At 34.3% G+C, this 13,012-nt stretch overlaps 1 protein-coding gene across 2 annotated transcripts in view; it reads left to right on the forward strand.

Moving 5' to 3' along the window:
• The window catches only part of LOC140445208 (uncharacterized), a 486,932-nt gene that overhangs the window by 441,416 nt on the left and 32,504 nt on the right, over positions 1-13,012 (forward strand). For both annotated transcript variants that reach the window (XM_072537099.1, XM_072537101.1), the window contains exon 3: positions 5,668-5,799. In XM_072537099.1, coding sequence (XP_072393200.1) covers positions 5,668-5,799 — 132 coding nt within the window. The remainder of the gene's footprint in view (positions 1-5,667; positions 5,800-13,012) is intronic.

Raw genomic sequence — 13,012 nt, forward strand, 5'->3', positions numbered from 1 at the left:
AGTCACTTACACCCACTAACGCTGCTTCAGTTTCTCCAAAACACCTCCTGGATAAACACCTATCCCACAGGAATACACTTTCTTACTAATCGAAAGGATTTTCACTTCACAGATTACCACTACATATATGCTACACCTGTTTTCCTTACTACAGGATGTAAATTTCGCTTTGAACAGTTACTACTCCTTTGGCTTATTCCACAGACACATCAAACACTATACACAATATTTATTTACAAGCAAGCTCACTTTTACTGCAGGCTATGGAGCAACCAACAACCAGTTTCTTCGGAACTTCAGAACACAGTACAATCTCCTCCGTCGTCGCAAAATCATAATTGTTTATTAAAAACCGACTATTGCTATAATATCTATATCTACCTGCTTTATCATAGCTTCTTCTTCTTCTTTAAGTGCCGTCTCCCGATCGGAGGTTGGATATCATCATCACTATCTTTACTCTATCTACTGCAGCTCTGAAGAGTTCTATAGAACTACATTTAAACCAGTCCCTTAAATACTTCAACCATGACACTCTCCTTCTTCCTATACTCCTTCCTCCTCTTATCTTTCCCTGTATTATCAGCCTTAGCAGTTCATATCGCTATCCCCTCATTACGTGTCTATGTATTTATTAAATCGAGTTTATTAGACCAATTCAAACCATAACAATATATATATATATATATATATATATATATATATATATATATATATATATATATAATATATATATATATATATATATATTTATATTTCATACAGGGTGTTTTAAATTTAGCCGCCAACATGCAAAATTTAAATTGTTTATACGTTGCTTACTTTAAATAGAACACCCTGTATTTTATTTAATTTCCGCTGTATTTTTTTAAGCCAATTAATTTGATATCAGTATTCCCTATACCTAAATCCAACCACTTTTGAGATATTCCATTCATCATCATCATCAACCTGTATGCGTCCAGTGCTGGACATAGGTCTCCCTCAGCTCTTTCCGTCTGTTTCTAGTCTTGTCCTGTGCGGCTTACATCCAGTTATTGCTAGAACACTTTAGATCATCAGTCCATCTAGTTGGTGGGCGTCCTCTACTCCGTATTGCTTCTTGCCTTGGTCTTTACTCTAAAATACGTTTTGTCCATCGGTTGTCTGATAATCTGACGACGTGTCCTGCCGAATTTCATTTTAACGACACGATTTTTTCGATGGCGTCTGTTGTTTTTGTTCTAAGACGTATTTCTTCGTTTGGGATTCGGTCTCTCAGAGAGATACCCAACTTCTCGCTCTCCATAGCCATCTGAGTCACGCGAATCTTATTAACTACCTTTTTTGTGAGTTTTAATGTTTCCGCTCCATAAGTGAGCACAGGTAACACACATTGATCAAAGATTTTCCTTTTGAGGTTTATGGGTAGATCCGATTTAAATACATAGTTTAAATTACCAAACGCTGCCCAGGAGCTCACATGTTTGGTTATCTCTGCACAACTGCATTTCATGTTCTAAGTACTTATACGATGTGGTCTGCACAATATCCCTTTCATCAACAACAATATTTCATTAGTCATTATTTGCGTTTTGTTCAAATTAATCTTTAGTACGACCTCCAAGGATGCTTGATATAAGTTTTTAAACATTATTATTGCATCTTCCATACGATCGGCTATAATGACGATATCATCTGCAAATCTCAAATGACTGAGCTTCTCTCCATTTATGTTGATACCATGCTCGTACAGATGTGCCTTCTTACAAGTATGTTCTAAAAGCGTCGTGAATAGCTTTGAAGAGACGGTGTCTCCTTGCCGTACTCCTCGCTGTATACATAATTTATTTATTTCTTGTTCAGATAGTCTTACGCTAGCTGTGCATTTTGATAGATAATACATATTTAATTATGTTAGTGTAGCGATGGTCTATTCGGTATTCTGTCAATGCTTTCAATATTTTTTGATGGCTTATGGTATCGAATGCTTTTTCGTAGTCGACAAATATCAGTGCCAATGGTTTGTTGTATTCTGCAGACCTCTCTATCAGGTTCTTCATCAGTAGTAAGTGGTCGTAAGTGCTGTATCCCGATCGAAATCCAGCTTGTTCTCTAGGCTGATAGAAGTCTAATTTAGCGTCCAGTCTTTGTTTGATAATTTTTGTGAAAAGTGTAATATGTGTGAAAGCAAACTGATAGGACAGTAGTTTTTTAAATCTGTTATGTCTCCTTGCTTGTGTAATAAAATAATAACTGCATTGTTCCATTGAGATGGAGTTTTTCCTTGGTAGATGCATTCGGTGAAAAGCTGCTTGGACAAAGCCTGTATAATTTTATTTCCACCTAGTTTGATCGATACCAACTCCGTCATCGCCAGGCGATTGGTTATTTTTCATTTCTAAAAGTGCCGTTTTAATTTCGTACGGAGTATTTTGTATTAATTTAATTAGATAACTTATAATATATATAAGCGAAGTTCTTACAGTCTCTGCCGCTTCTCGCATTTTGACCGCCATCGTTTTCTGTCCATCCATTCGTCTTCTTTGATGGCTCTATCTCTCATTATATGCCGTACATTTTCTTCCCAGACAACTGAAGGCCTTCCCCTTCTTTTTCTTTCTTGTGATATGTAATGTAAAGCTTTCTTTGGCCATCTATCTTCATTCATTCGTTTCACGTGACCATACCATACTAGTTGTCTCGTTTCAATTTTGTCTACACTGGAATATACAGTATTTGTCCTCTTTCTAATATCTTCATTTCTGATATGATCTTTTTTTGGATACACCACACGCTCTCCTTAGAAAATCCATTTCTACTACTTCTATTCTTTTTCTTTTAGACTATAGTATAGTATAGATAGATAACATCCTTGTTTAAGCCCCTTTGTTATTGGAAATGATTCAGATATAAAGTTTCCTTCTTTAACGACACTTATTGCATTTTTGTATATATTTGCGATAGCATCCACATACTCTCTACTGAGACCTACTTTCGTTAATGTTTGAAACAGTTTTTTTAAAGGTATCGTATCGTATTCCTTCTCTAAATCTACAAACAATAGGTGGGTAAATAGATTCCTTGCCTTCCGTTTTTCGATTACCTGCTGCAGAACGAATATACCATCAGTGCACGATCTTCCTGCACGAAATCCATTTTGTTCTTCTATGTCTTCGTAATCTGATTATATTCTTTCTTTTATTATTCTGCCGTAAAAACTCCCCACTGAGCTGATAACAGTTATTCCCCTATAATTAGAACATATGCGTTTATCTCCTTTCTTGTAAATTGAGCTGATGTATCCAACATATCAATCATCAGAGATATTTTATCCTTTTAAGCATTTGTTAAATAGTTGAACCAACATCTTACGTAATATTTTTGGTCCATACTTTACCAACTCAATTGGGATGTCACCAGGTCCTGCTGCTTTACCGTTTCTCGATCTTTTAAGGGCATCACTTAACCCTCCGGTTGTTATCTCAATTATTTGTGTATGTTCGGATATTTCTTCTATTTCGATCTCTTGGAATTTACCTCTATTCTCTCTCAGTAAGACCTCTTAATGGTGTTTCCACTATTTTAGATATGTTAACTGTAAATTAGGTTTTTCCTTTCCTTCCCTCCGGAGAGACTTTATCACCTTCCACGCTTGCCAACTCTTGTTCCACCCATATTCCTATCCACCTCTGCACTTCTTCGATCCCACATCTCATTTTTACTTTTCACTACTTCTCTTTTTACATCTCGATTTAATTTTTTATATATGTTGTAATCTTCCTCCTTTCTCGTTGACATGCATTTCTGATAAGCAGTTTTCTTTTTATCTACTAACGTTTGCATATTCTCCGACCACCATTCTTGATTTTTTGTTTCATGTTTATCTTTATACCACAAAGCTTCACTTGCAGTCTCATGAATGCATTTTTTAAGTTGCTGGTATAATTCTTCCGCTAATATATTTTCTCGATCCACATTTTGTAATTTTGTGGCCAGTCGTAATTTGTAAAGAAATTTTATTGAATCTTCTTTTAAGCTTTTTATGTTATATTTAGGGGATGTTACTTCTTGCCCCTTTTCTATATTCTGTACCTGAGTGTTATTAGGCCTGAGGCCATTAGTAAATGATGGTCGGATCCACAACCTGATCCACGGTATACCCTTACGTCAGTTGTTTTCAGCTTGGAAGTTTGACGTTGGATTACATAGTCAATTATCGAGCGCAGATTCCTAGTAGGTTGTATCCATGTAAATTTGTGGATGTCTCTATGTTGAAAAAAGCCATTCATAATTTTGAGAGACATTATTTCACAAAAATCTCTAAGACGCATTACGTTGTTGTTGGTTATTTGTTCCCCATATCTTCCTACGACTCTGTTATTTTGTTCTCTCCCTACTCTTCCGTTTAAATCTCCTAGTATAAAGATTTCACAGTTTTCTTTAACTTCAGAGAGTATTTCATTCATCTTGTTGTAGAAATCGTCTTTATTTTCTTGATCTGCATCTTCATTTGGGGCATACACTCCGACAATTACGATGTTATGCCCATTCTTTTTTATTTCCAGTATTAGCAGTTGTTCATTTACTTCGGTCCACGATTTAATATTGTTTTTAAGATTTTTTCGAATGACAATAGAGACTCCTCTCTTAGCTCAGGTATCTTTACTCACTCTACTGTAGATATGTATATATTCTCCTATCTATTTATTTTCTTTTCCCTTTTTCTTGGTCTCGGTGAGAATACATATATCTATTTTTCTTTCCGCTAATTCTTTGAATACTTCTGCTTGTTTGGTTCTTGTACATTCCATGTAGCCAATATCATTTTCCTTTTTTGTTGCATTGGTCGTCTTTGTTTTGATCCATCCTTTGTATTCCGAGGCTTTTGGTTGAAATTTTTAGCATATATTTTTTTTTGACAAGGGATGAGTTGCTAACCTATCGCCTCAACCCTCCTCCTTTATCCGTACTCAATCCATACAGCACTTACCGGAGGTGGAGTTAGAGAATTAGGTAACTTAAAATCTAAAATAACAAAATGTAATATTAAACAAATAAAGTTTTTATAATAAGTATTCAAAGTTAGCACCTACTTCTTCTAAACATTTATGAATCCTTTTTATTAAGTTATGTCTTGTAATTCTGGAAATATGGTCGGGTGTTGGAGAACTAAAAGCAAGTAAAACTCGCTGCATCATCTTGTTTTTTTCGTAACAGGGTTGAAATATCAATGAGTTGGACATATGGAGTTAACGGGCAAGCGCTTGTTGTTTATTGGTTACAATTTCTTGGCGAACTGGATGGAATTTTATCTTAAACTTTTATCTTAAAAAAGTTATTCAACGCGGTATCAAACCCGGAATATCACAGATTTTTTGCATCTACATCTTTATAACTGTTTCCCTAAAAAAAATGATGGCAGTTTAAATCGCCTTCTATTAAAAAAAATTATCTTAATTATCAAAAAGTATTCTACTGGTATTTTAAATATGTTAAAAATATATGTTCTTAAATATTTTTGAACAAACAAAACAGTCGACTTTGTGTCTTAGTAAACATCGCGGTGATTTTTTCAGTACCAAACGGAGGTCCTGTGAAAATCGCAAGAATCTTTTCTTATAGTTTTATTTTGCAATAACAAATGTTGTTATTTTAAACATAATACCTACTTAAATTTTTTTTTAGGGTTACTCCTGTGTAGATTTTCTCAGCGCTGGAATGAGAAGTTCCGGGATCTACTACCTTCAAATTCGGGGAACTACGTACTGGTTTTTGAAAGTATTTTGCGAACAAGAAATCGCTGATGGCGGTTGGACGGTAAGTAAAAATTTAAGATTAGTTTCTGATGCTAAAATAAAATAAATCTTTGCATAAACATATCGTTGGACAATAAACATGAAGGTAGCTGAAATGAAAATTTTACGGTGGAAGTTGGGTAAAACTAAAAGGAACAAGATCAAGAACGCCGTGATTAGGGAAAGAGCTGGTTTGGGGTGACTACAGTCTCAAAAAAGGTTTATCAATAAAGATTGCAATGGTTTAGTGAAGATCAGATGTATAAATGAGAACTATGTAGGACGAAGGATAGATTTGTTAGAAGTTGATGGAAAGAAAAGTAGAGGTAAACCGAGGAGAAGATGGATGGACTGTGTGGCAGAGGACTTGATAGATAAAGCTTTAAATGAAAACACGATGAACAGAAATGAGTGGCGAAGAAAAGTAAGGGCCAGCGACCCATAAAAAGGAAAAATCTGAGGAAGAAGAAGAAGAAGTACTCAAAATCACTTAAATTCGCTATAATAACTGTTTCAAACAGAAACCAGTTTCCTTAACCTTTAATACTGAAAAATAGACCAAATCAACAAATAGTCCCCTTTTTGCTATATATTTTCTTCTTATTTTAATCAGTAATTTATTTTATTCTATATTTTCTCAGGCTTGGCTTAAACACTTCGTATAAGGATAAAATTCTTTCCTCTCTCTAAATAAGTCTTACATATGTGTGTACATACTTAATCGAACACACTAAATCTAATATTTAATTACAAAGTTGGGTATGTATTCTCATTAGCGGTTAGATAACTATGTTTATATAGCAAATATGTCACAGCAGGTACCTACATACTTTCACTTAGTTTAGATCGAGTGTCTTTGCTTTAAATTAAGCCAGTCAAAATAGACAAAAATGAATATTTTAAAAGTGAGGAAAAATTGCCATATGGGCAATATGAAATATTGAAAATTTTTTTTAAAGTTTAAAAAGTCACAAATATCGTTTTTTTTTAATCACTTTCATTGTTTATGCTTTTATTTTGATACAGGATCGGCATCTTTAATAACAGTTCTCTATAAGCTTCTACCTTAGGTCATACGAATATCTATTAATTCATTCTTTTTTTATTTAGGGATCGGTTTTGATTACCTGTTGTAGAATTCATATAAGCACTAATTTGAGATTATGTATATTATATATATATATATATATATATATATATATATATATATATATATATATATATCTTTAAGGAATATGACCGTTTAATTTAATACAAAAAAATGTGCACTCGTAAGTGAATGGGATATTTTCGGTCAATTTGGAGATAAAAAAGACAAGAGTTGTGCTACTTTATCTATTTATTGAAGACGTTTCGCCCAATGTTCATTGGGCATCATCAGTTCATCTAAAAAGTATTATAAGCGATACATCTATATGAAAAACAATTAAGTAAATGATCTTACCTTTAAAAGATCTGTAGCATTAAGATGTTATTATTGTGAAGAAACATCAAATATTAATATATTAAATAAATCAGCAAAAAAAACACAGAAACACAGAACGCCGGAAGATTCCCAATTAAAAAAAAAACCCAAACCTTTTGGTCCTCACTAGCGATAAGGTTCTCCAAAGGTAATACCACAGTTCTCATGGATAGAGATCAATACATATCTCTCAGCCAGTCCTTGTTGGACGATAGTCGTTATTATCAACTCCTTCCCTCTAACCCTTGCTCTAAGTTTACTAATAGAATAAACAAGTTTGTTACGCATTTGAAGGATATTAAGGTCATAAACCAAACCATAGCTAAATCTCTGCATAACTATGATGGTTATTCACCGAGATTTTACTGTTTACCTAAAATACATAAACCAACTCTTAGTATGAGACCTATTGTTTCTTCTATCAATTCACCAAATATACACATTGCTAAATTTCTAACTGATATTCTATCTAAATCCTATGATTATCACAATTCTTATAATATTTTTGATTCTTTTCAATTTAGTGCATTTATTAACAATTTTAAATTACCACTTAATTACATTTTGGTGAGCTTTGATGTAGTATCACTTTTCACTAACCTTCCTTTTTTTAGTGTTCTCACTTCTTTAAGGAATCATTGGAACACTATCCAACCAAACTCCCCCGTTTCCTGGGACGTATTTGCAGAGCTTTTGCAATTGGTGTTTGACACTAATTTTTTGGTTTTCAATGATAAATATTACTTACAAATTTTTGGTACACCAATGGGTTCATCCATATCTCCCATCCTTGTTAACTTTGTCCTTGATGACTTGATATCTGAATGTTTGGGTCTTATAGATTTCCATATCCCTTTTGTTAAAAGGTATGTTGATGGCCTTTTGTTAGCCTTACCCCTTGACAAAGTAGAGTCTACCTTATCGATTTTTAATGATTTTGATCCTCACTTACAGTTTACTTATGAACTCGAGGATCCTTCTAACAATAGTATTCCTTTCTTAGACATGCGTGTCTTTAGAAATAGTGACAATACACTAAGTACAAGTTGGTACAGGAAACCTATAGCTAGTAATAGGTTTCTTAACTATCATTCTTGCCATCCGTTCAAATACAAATTAAATCGTATAAAAGCACTCAGCTGTAGGCTACATAGGTTGACACATCCTGATAACAAAAGGGATTCTCTTTTGTTACTCAGAAGTATACTATCTGACAATTCTTACCCTACATCTCTCATAAATAAATACCTTTTTTCAACAAGTTTTGGGTCTTCTATTGATGATTTACCTAATGGTGATCAACTTAGAATGATTTCTAATAATATTATGAACAACAGTACTCTACTTTCTCCTAACATTGCAACTTCCACCACCCATTACTCTTCACTACCCTATTTCCCATATGTTACTGAAAAGCTTATTAAATTGTACAAACATAACAATATCCCGGTTAAGATTGCTATCAATAATGCTAAGACTGTCAGAAACTTATTTTCTATAATTAAAACACCTCTTTCCTTTTTGGAACAAGTGAATGTAGTCTATCACATACCCTGTTCTGAATATGATGCATGTTATATTGGTCAAACTGGCCGTTCCCTTAAAGGACGCCTTACTTCACATCATAGTGACATTAAACTTTCTAAACATACTTGTGCCCTTGCAGAACATGCAATCAACACCAAACATACTGTAAATTTTGATGATGTTAAAATTCTCTGTAGAGAACGTAACCTTAATAAGAGACAGTTTATGGAGATGTGTCATATTTTAAAACAACCTAATGCATTAAATAAGAGAACTGATATCAGCAACTTAAGCCAAATTTACCATGCACTAATACTACAAAATTGATTCTTCCGTATTCTACTTTTAAATTATTTGTTTCTTCTTCAACTTCTTTTATTATATCATAACATTTATGTTGGCATCTACAAAACTTTTCCTTAAATCTCACCAGCTGATTGTCAGTTCTGACATTCAAGCTTTCAAATACTTTATTTTGCATGATATGATCATAACAGTCAAGATCCCTAGCCTTGCCTTTGTTAATATAACATTTCAAAATTGACAATTTTTTGATAGATTTTAGAATCAATCAATGTTTTCAAAAGTTAAATTTAAAAAAAAAATTAATATAAAATTACTTTAATTGGGAATCTTCCGGCGTTCTGTATTTCTGTGTTTTTTTTGCTGATTTATTTAATATATTAATATTTGATGTTTCTTCACAATAATAACATCTTAATGCTACAGATCTTTTAAAGGTAAGATCATTTACTTAATTGTTTTTCATATAGATGTATCGCTTATAATACTTTTTAGATGAACTGATGATGCCCAATGAACATTGGGCGAAACGTCTTCAATAAATAGATAAAGTAGCACAACTCTTGTCTATTTTATCTCCAAATTGACCGAAAATATCCCATTCACTTACGAGTGCACATTTTTTTGTATATATATATATATATATATATATATATATATATATATTAAAAAAGCAGTAGAGGGTGGACATTTCTCTGTAATTCCGGCAGAAGATATATCTACGTCAGGAATAGCACACCTGCCCACTCGAGCCCATGGATATCCCCAGCCTCCCATCCCCGGGGATACCATTCCCAAACCCAAAGCTCTCCACCCTTTCTTCTCTTCACTTCCAAACCAACTAGCCAATACCCAGTAGCCAAGCTTGGCGTTTTAATGGCTTAAAACGCCAAAAGGTATTTAAGAAAAACACCAGAAGTAAATTAAAAAAGAATCATACTAACTAGTAAAAGGAAGTAGATTATAAAAAAATCAAAGTAAAGAAAAGGGAGTCATCTTTCTTTTGGATAACTAAATGAGAGATAAGGAAAATTCGGAGGATCCTTGATGTTATAGGAGTTGTTTAAAAAAATAAAAAAATGTAAAAAATAAGACAAGTAGATTTAACCTTTTTCTTAACTGTTGTATAACCAAAGGAAAATAAACAATCACACTTACCTTGTATAAACTCTCTAAATTAAAATTATTTATTCATTATCCAAGAGGACTTTTATGAGAGCCCAGCGCCACTTGAGCTGGACTCCTACACTGAGGGGCAATAGTGGAATAGTGTGCGAGCTTGTATTTTTCAAACGCATACTCTGGTTGGTAAGATAATTATTTTAAATTCCTGTGGGATGGACAAGTAAGCTTGAAATAAAAAAAAATGACGACCACGTTCCTACAAGGCATATGGCAGTATAAATATAAAATGGGATTATGCTTATTTTTGTTCAAAAATCAAAACAAGTAATTCCAAAGTATTAAATAAAAACCTTATGAAATTTTTATGATAAAAACCAACAGACAGAAGGGACCCCAAAAGCTCAATAATGCAGTAACAAAGGAGAGTGGTATTCTTCAGTGTAAAATAAGGGTGTTGGGTAGGAAGGATGTCAACGGAAGATTTAAATCCCGAAACAGAAAAATTTAGCAGAATAGAAAACGAAAGAAGTGCACTTCTCGAGATGAAATATTTGCCACTCTATCCTTCAAAATTAGATATAACTTCGTAAATATATATGCTTTCCAGGTTTGACTCTGCATTGAATAAGTTTTTTTTATTTAAATTAATGTGTCTCGGCTGTAATGACCATTAACACAAACAATATTGTGTGCAATAATTACAATAAGCACATGTAACTAATTGCTAATCAAGTTAATCTATAAGCTTAGAACCTATGACTAAATAATATAATATAAGTAAAGTACATAGGCTCGAAGCTTTCGAAATGTGGTGTTATAGGCGCATCTTACGTATATCCTGGGTTGACAGAGTTACTAATGTGGAGGTCCTGCGTAGAATGGGGAAAGAATGTGAAATTCTCATGACCGTCAAAACTAAAAAGTTGGAATATCTAGGTCATGTAATGAGAAATCAAGAACGTTACGGCCTTCTCCAGCTGATTCTCCAAGGGAAAGTAAATGGTAAGAGAGGACCGGGAAAAAGACGCATTTCCTGGCTTCAAAATTTGCGAAAGTGGTATAACACGACTACCACTGAACTGTTCCGCGCTGCAATAAGCAAAGTGAAGATAGCCGTGATGATCGCCAACGTCCGGAACGGATAGGCACTTTAAGAAGAAAGTACATAGAAAACAAGGGGTCATATTCTGTTGAACAACTGAATGTCTTTCAAGAAACCAATTAGGTTAAAAACTTGATCGCGTGAGTTTAAAACGTCTTTGATATTAGACTTAAGTTTATGTTGCACTCTGTGTTTTGCGTACTGGGGACACTCGATCAGGATGTGTTTCACAGTTTGTGCACTTGAGCAGATTTGGTAATTGGGCTTCGGCTCGGACTTCATTAGGTATTCATGTGTGAATCGGGTATGTCCTATTCTTAATCTTCGGATGACAGCTTTTTCGTTTCTAAAGATAGTTGGAATTCAAATTTTTCAACAGTCTGCCGGATCTCATGTAATGCACTCTTTAGTGGGTTTGCCAGGTATGATACTGTTATTGCTTGAAAATTTGCTTTAGGTCATTATGGATTTGAATATGTTGGGCTTTTGAGGATTGACGGTTTACACAAGAAGCTTGCTTGGCTGTTTGGTCTGCTTTTTCATTACCGGGGATGCCGATATTGGATGGTAGCCAGATGGTCGTGACATTTACACCTTGAAAAGCGAGTGCACTGTAAGTCCTATGGATTTCTTGGACTAAGGGATGCTGAGAGTATAGACTTTTTAATTTTGATAAAAACCATTATTTTAACGGCGTTTCGGCTAGGTCGTACTTGCCATGTGTCTGTCCAATGTACGATTTGTCATAGTCATCACATGGAATCTCGTATACTTCTTGATTTTCTAACGATATTTTTGTTTTGGCGGATGGTAAAATAGTTGAGATTTTTCTGTCGGTATTAAATCGTCGTTTCTATTTTGTGTTTTCTTAGCACTCTTTATACCTATTTTCTCTGTTGTGTCATTTACATATGATAGAATGGCTTTTGCAATCGGTTTTGCGTCTTCTGTTGGATCCTTAATTCTTTCTTGAGCATTATGAGCCTTTGTAACCTAAGAATCAATGTTAGATGAAAAGAACATCGAAGTGTCATCGAAAGAAGAGAAAAGAGGTCGTCCCTTGCACAATATGTTTAAACACAGGACATACAATAAACTTGAACCAAACTACGATGCTAGCTAACATTGAAATTAAAAGAAAACGCGAAATCAGAGAATCAATAGAAATAGAAAAAATCCCCACAGTCTAAACCAACGAGATGATGCTCAAAGGCTTTCAACCTGCTGATGATGCTATGGAAAACGGTATTAAAGAAAAAGTTAAAAATATATCAGAACGCGTCTACCTACACATAGTAGACAATAACTTCAATAACAAGAAGCTTTGTCAAGGACCGTTCAAAAAAGGCACGCCTCGATCGGATATATAAGTGACCGCATCGACCAGGAGAGCCTAGATTCAATAAATTCTGAAAAGAACCGTTCACTTACATGCCTTTCGCCCCCGGTTGTCCAGGACTAGCTGGGAGCAACAACCAACCAACAAACAAACACACCGCCCACCAGTGGATACAACATCAAAATCCAGTGCCAGCACACATCCATTACAAAGAAAAACACGTCCTGAAGAGGCAAAAGCCTAAAACAGGACAGCAGAATCAACCATCCCAGGAGAGTCAGTTTGCTTCAAGCACCAACAAGAAGCGTTAGTACCTGACTTGACAATGGCAAGTGCGACCTTGCCGAAACGTCGTCAAAATAATGGTTTTTATG

The sequence above is a fragment of the Diabrotica undecimpunctata genome, chromosome 7 (genome assembly GCF_040954645.1).
Source record: "Diabrotica undecimpunctata isolate CICGRU chromosome 7, icDiaUnde3, whole genome shotgun sequence".
Lineage (NCBI taxonomy): Eukaryota > Metazoa > Arthropoda > Insecta > Coleoptera > Chrysomelidae > Diabrotica > Diabrotica undecimpunctata.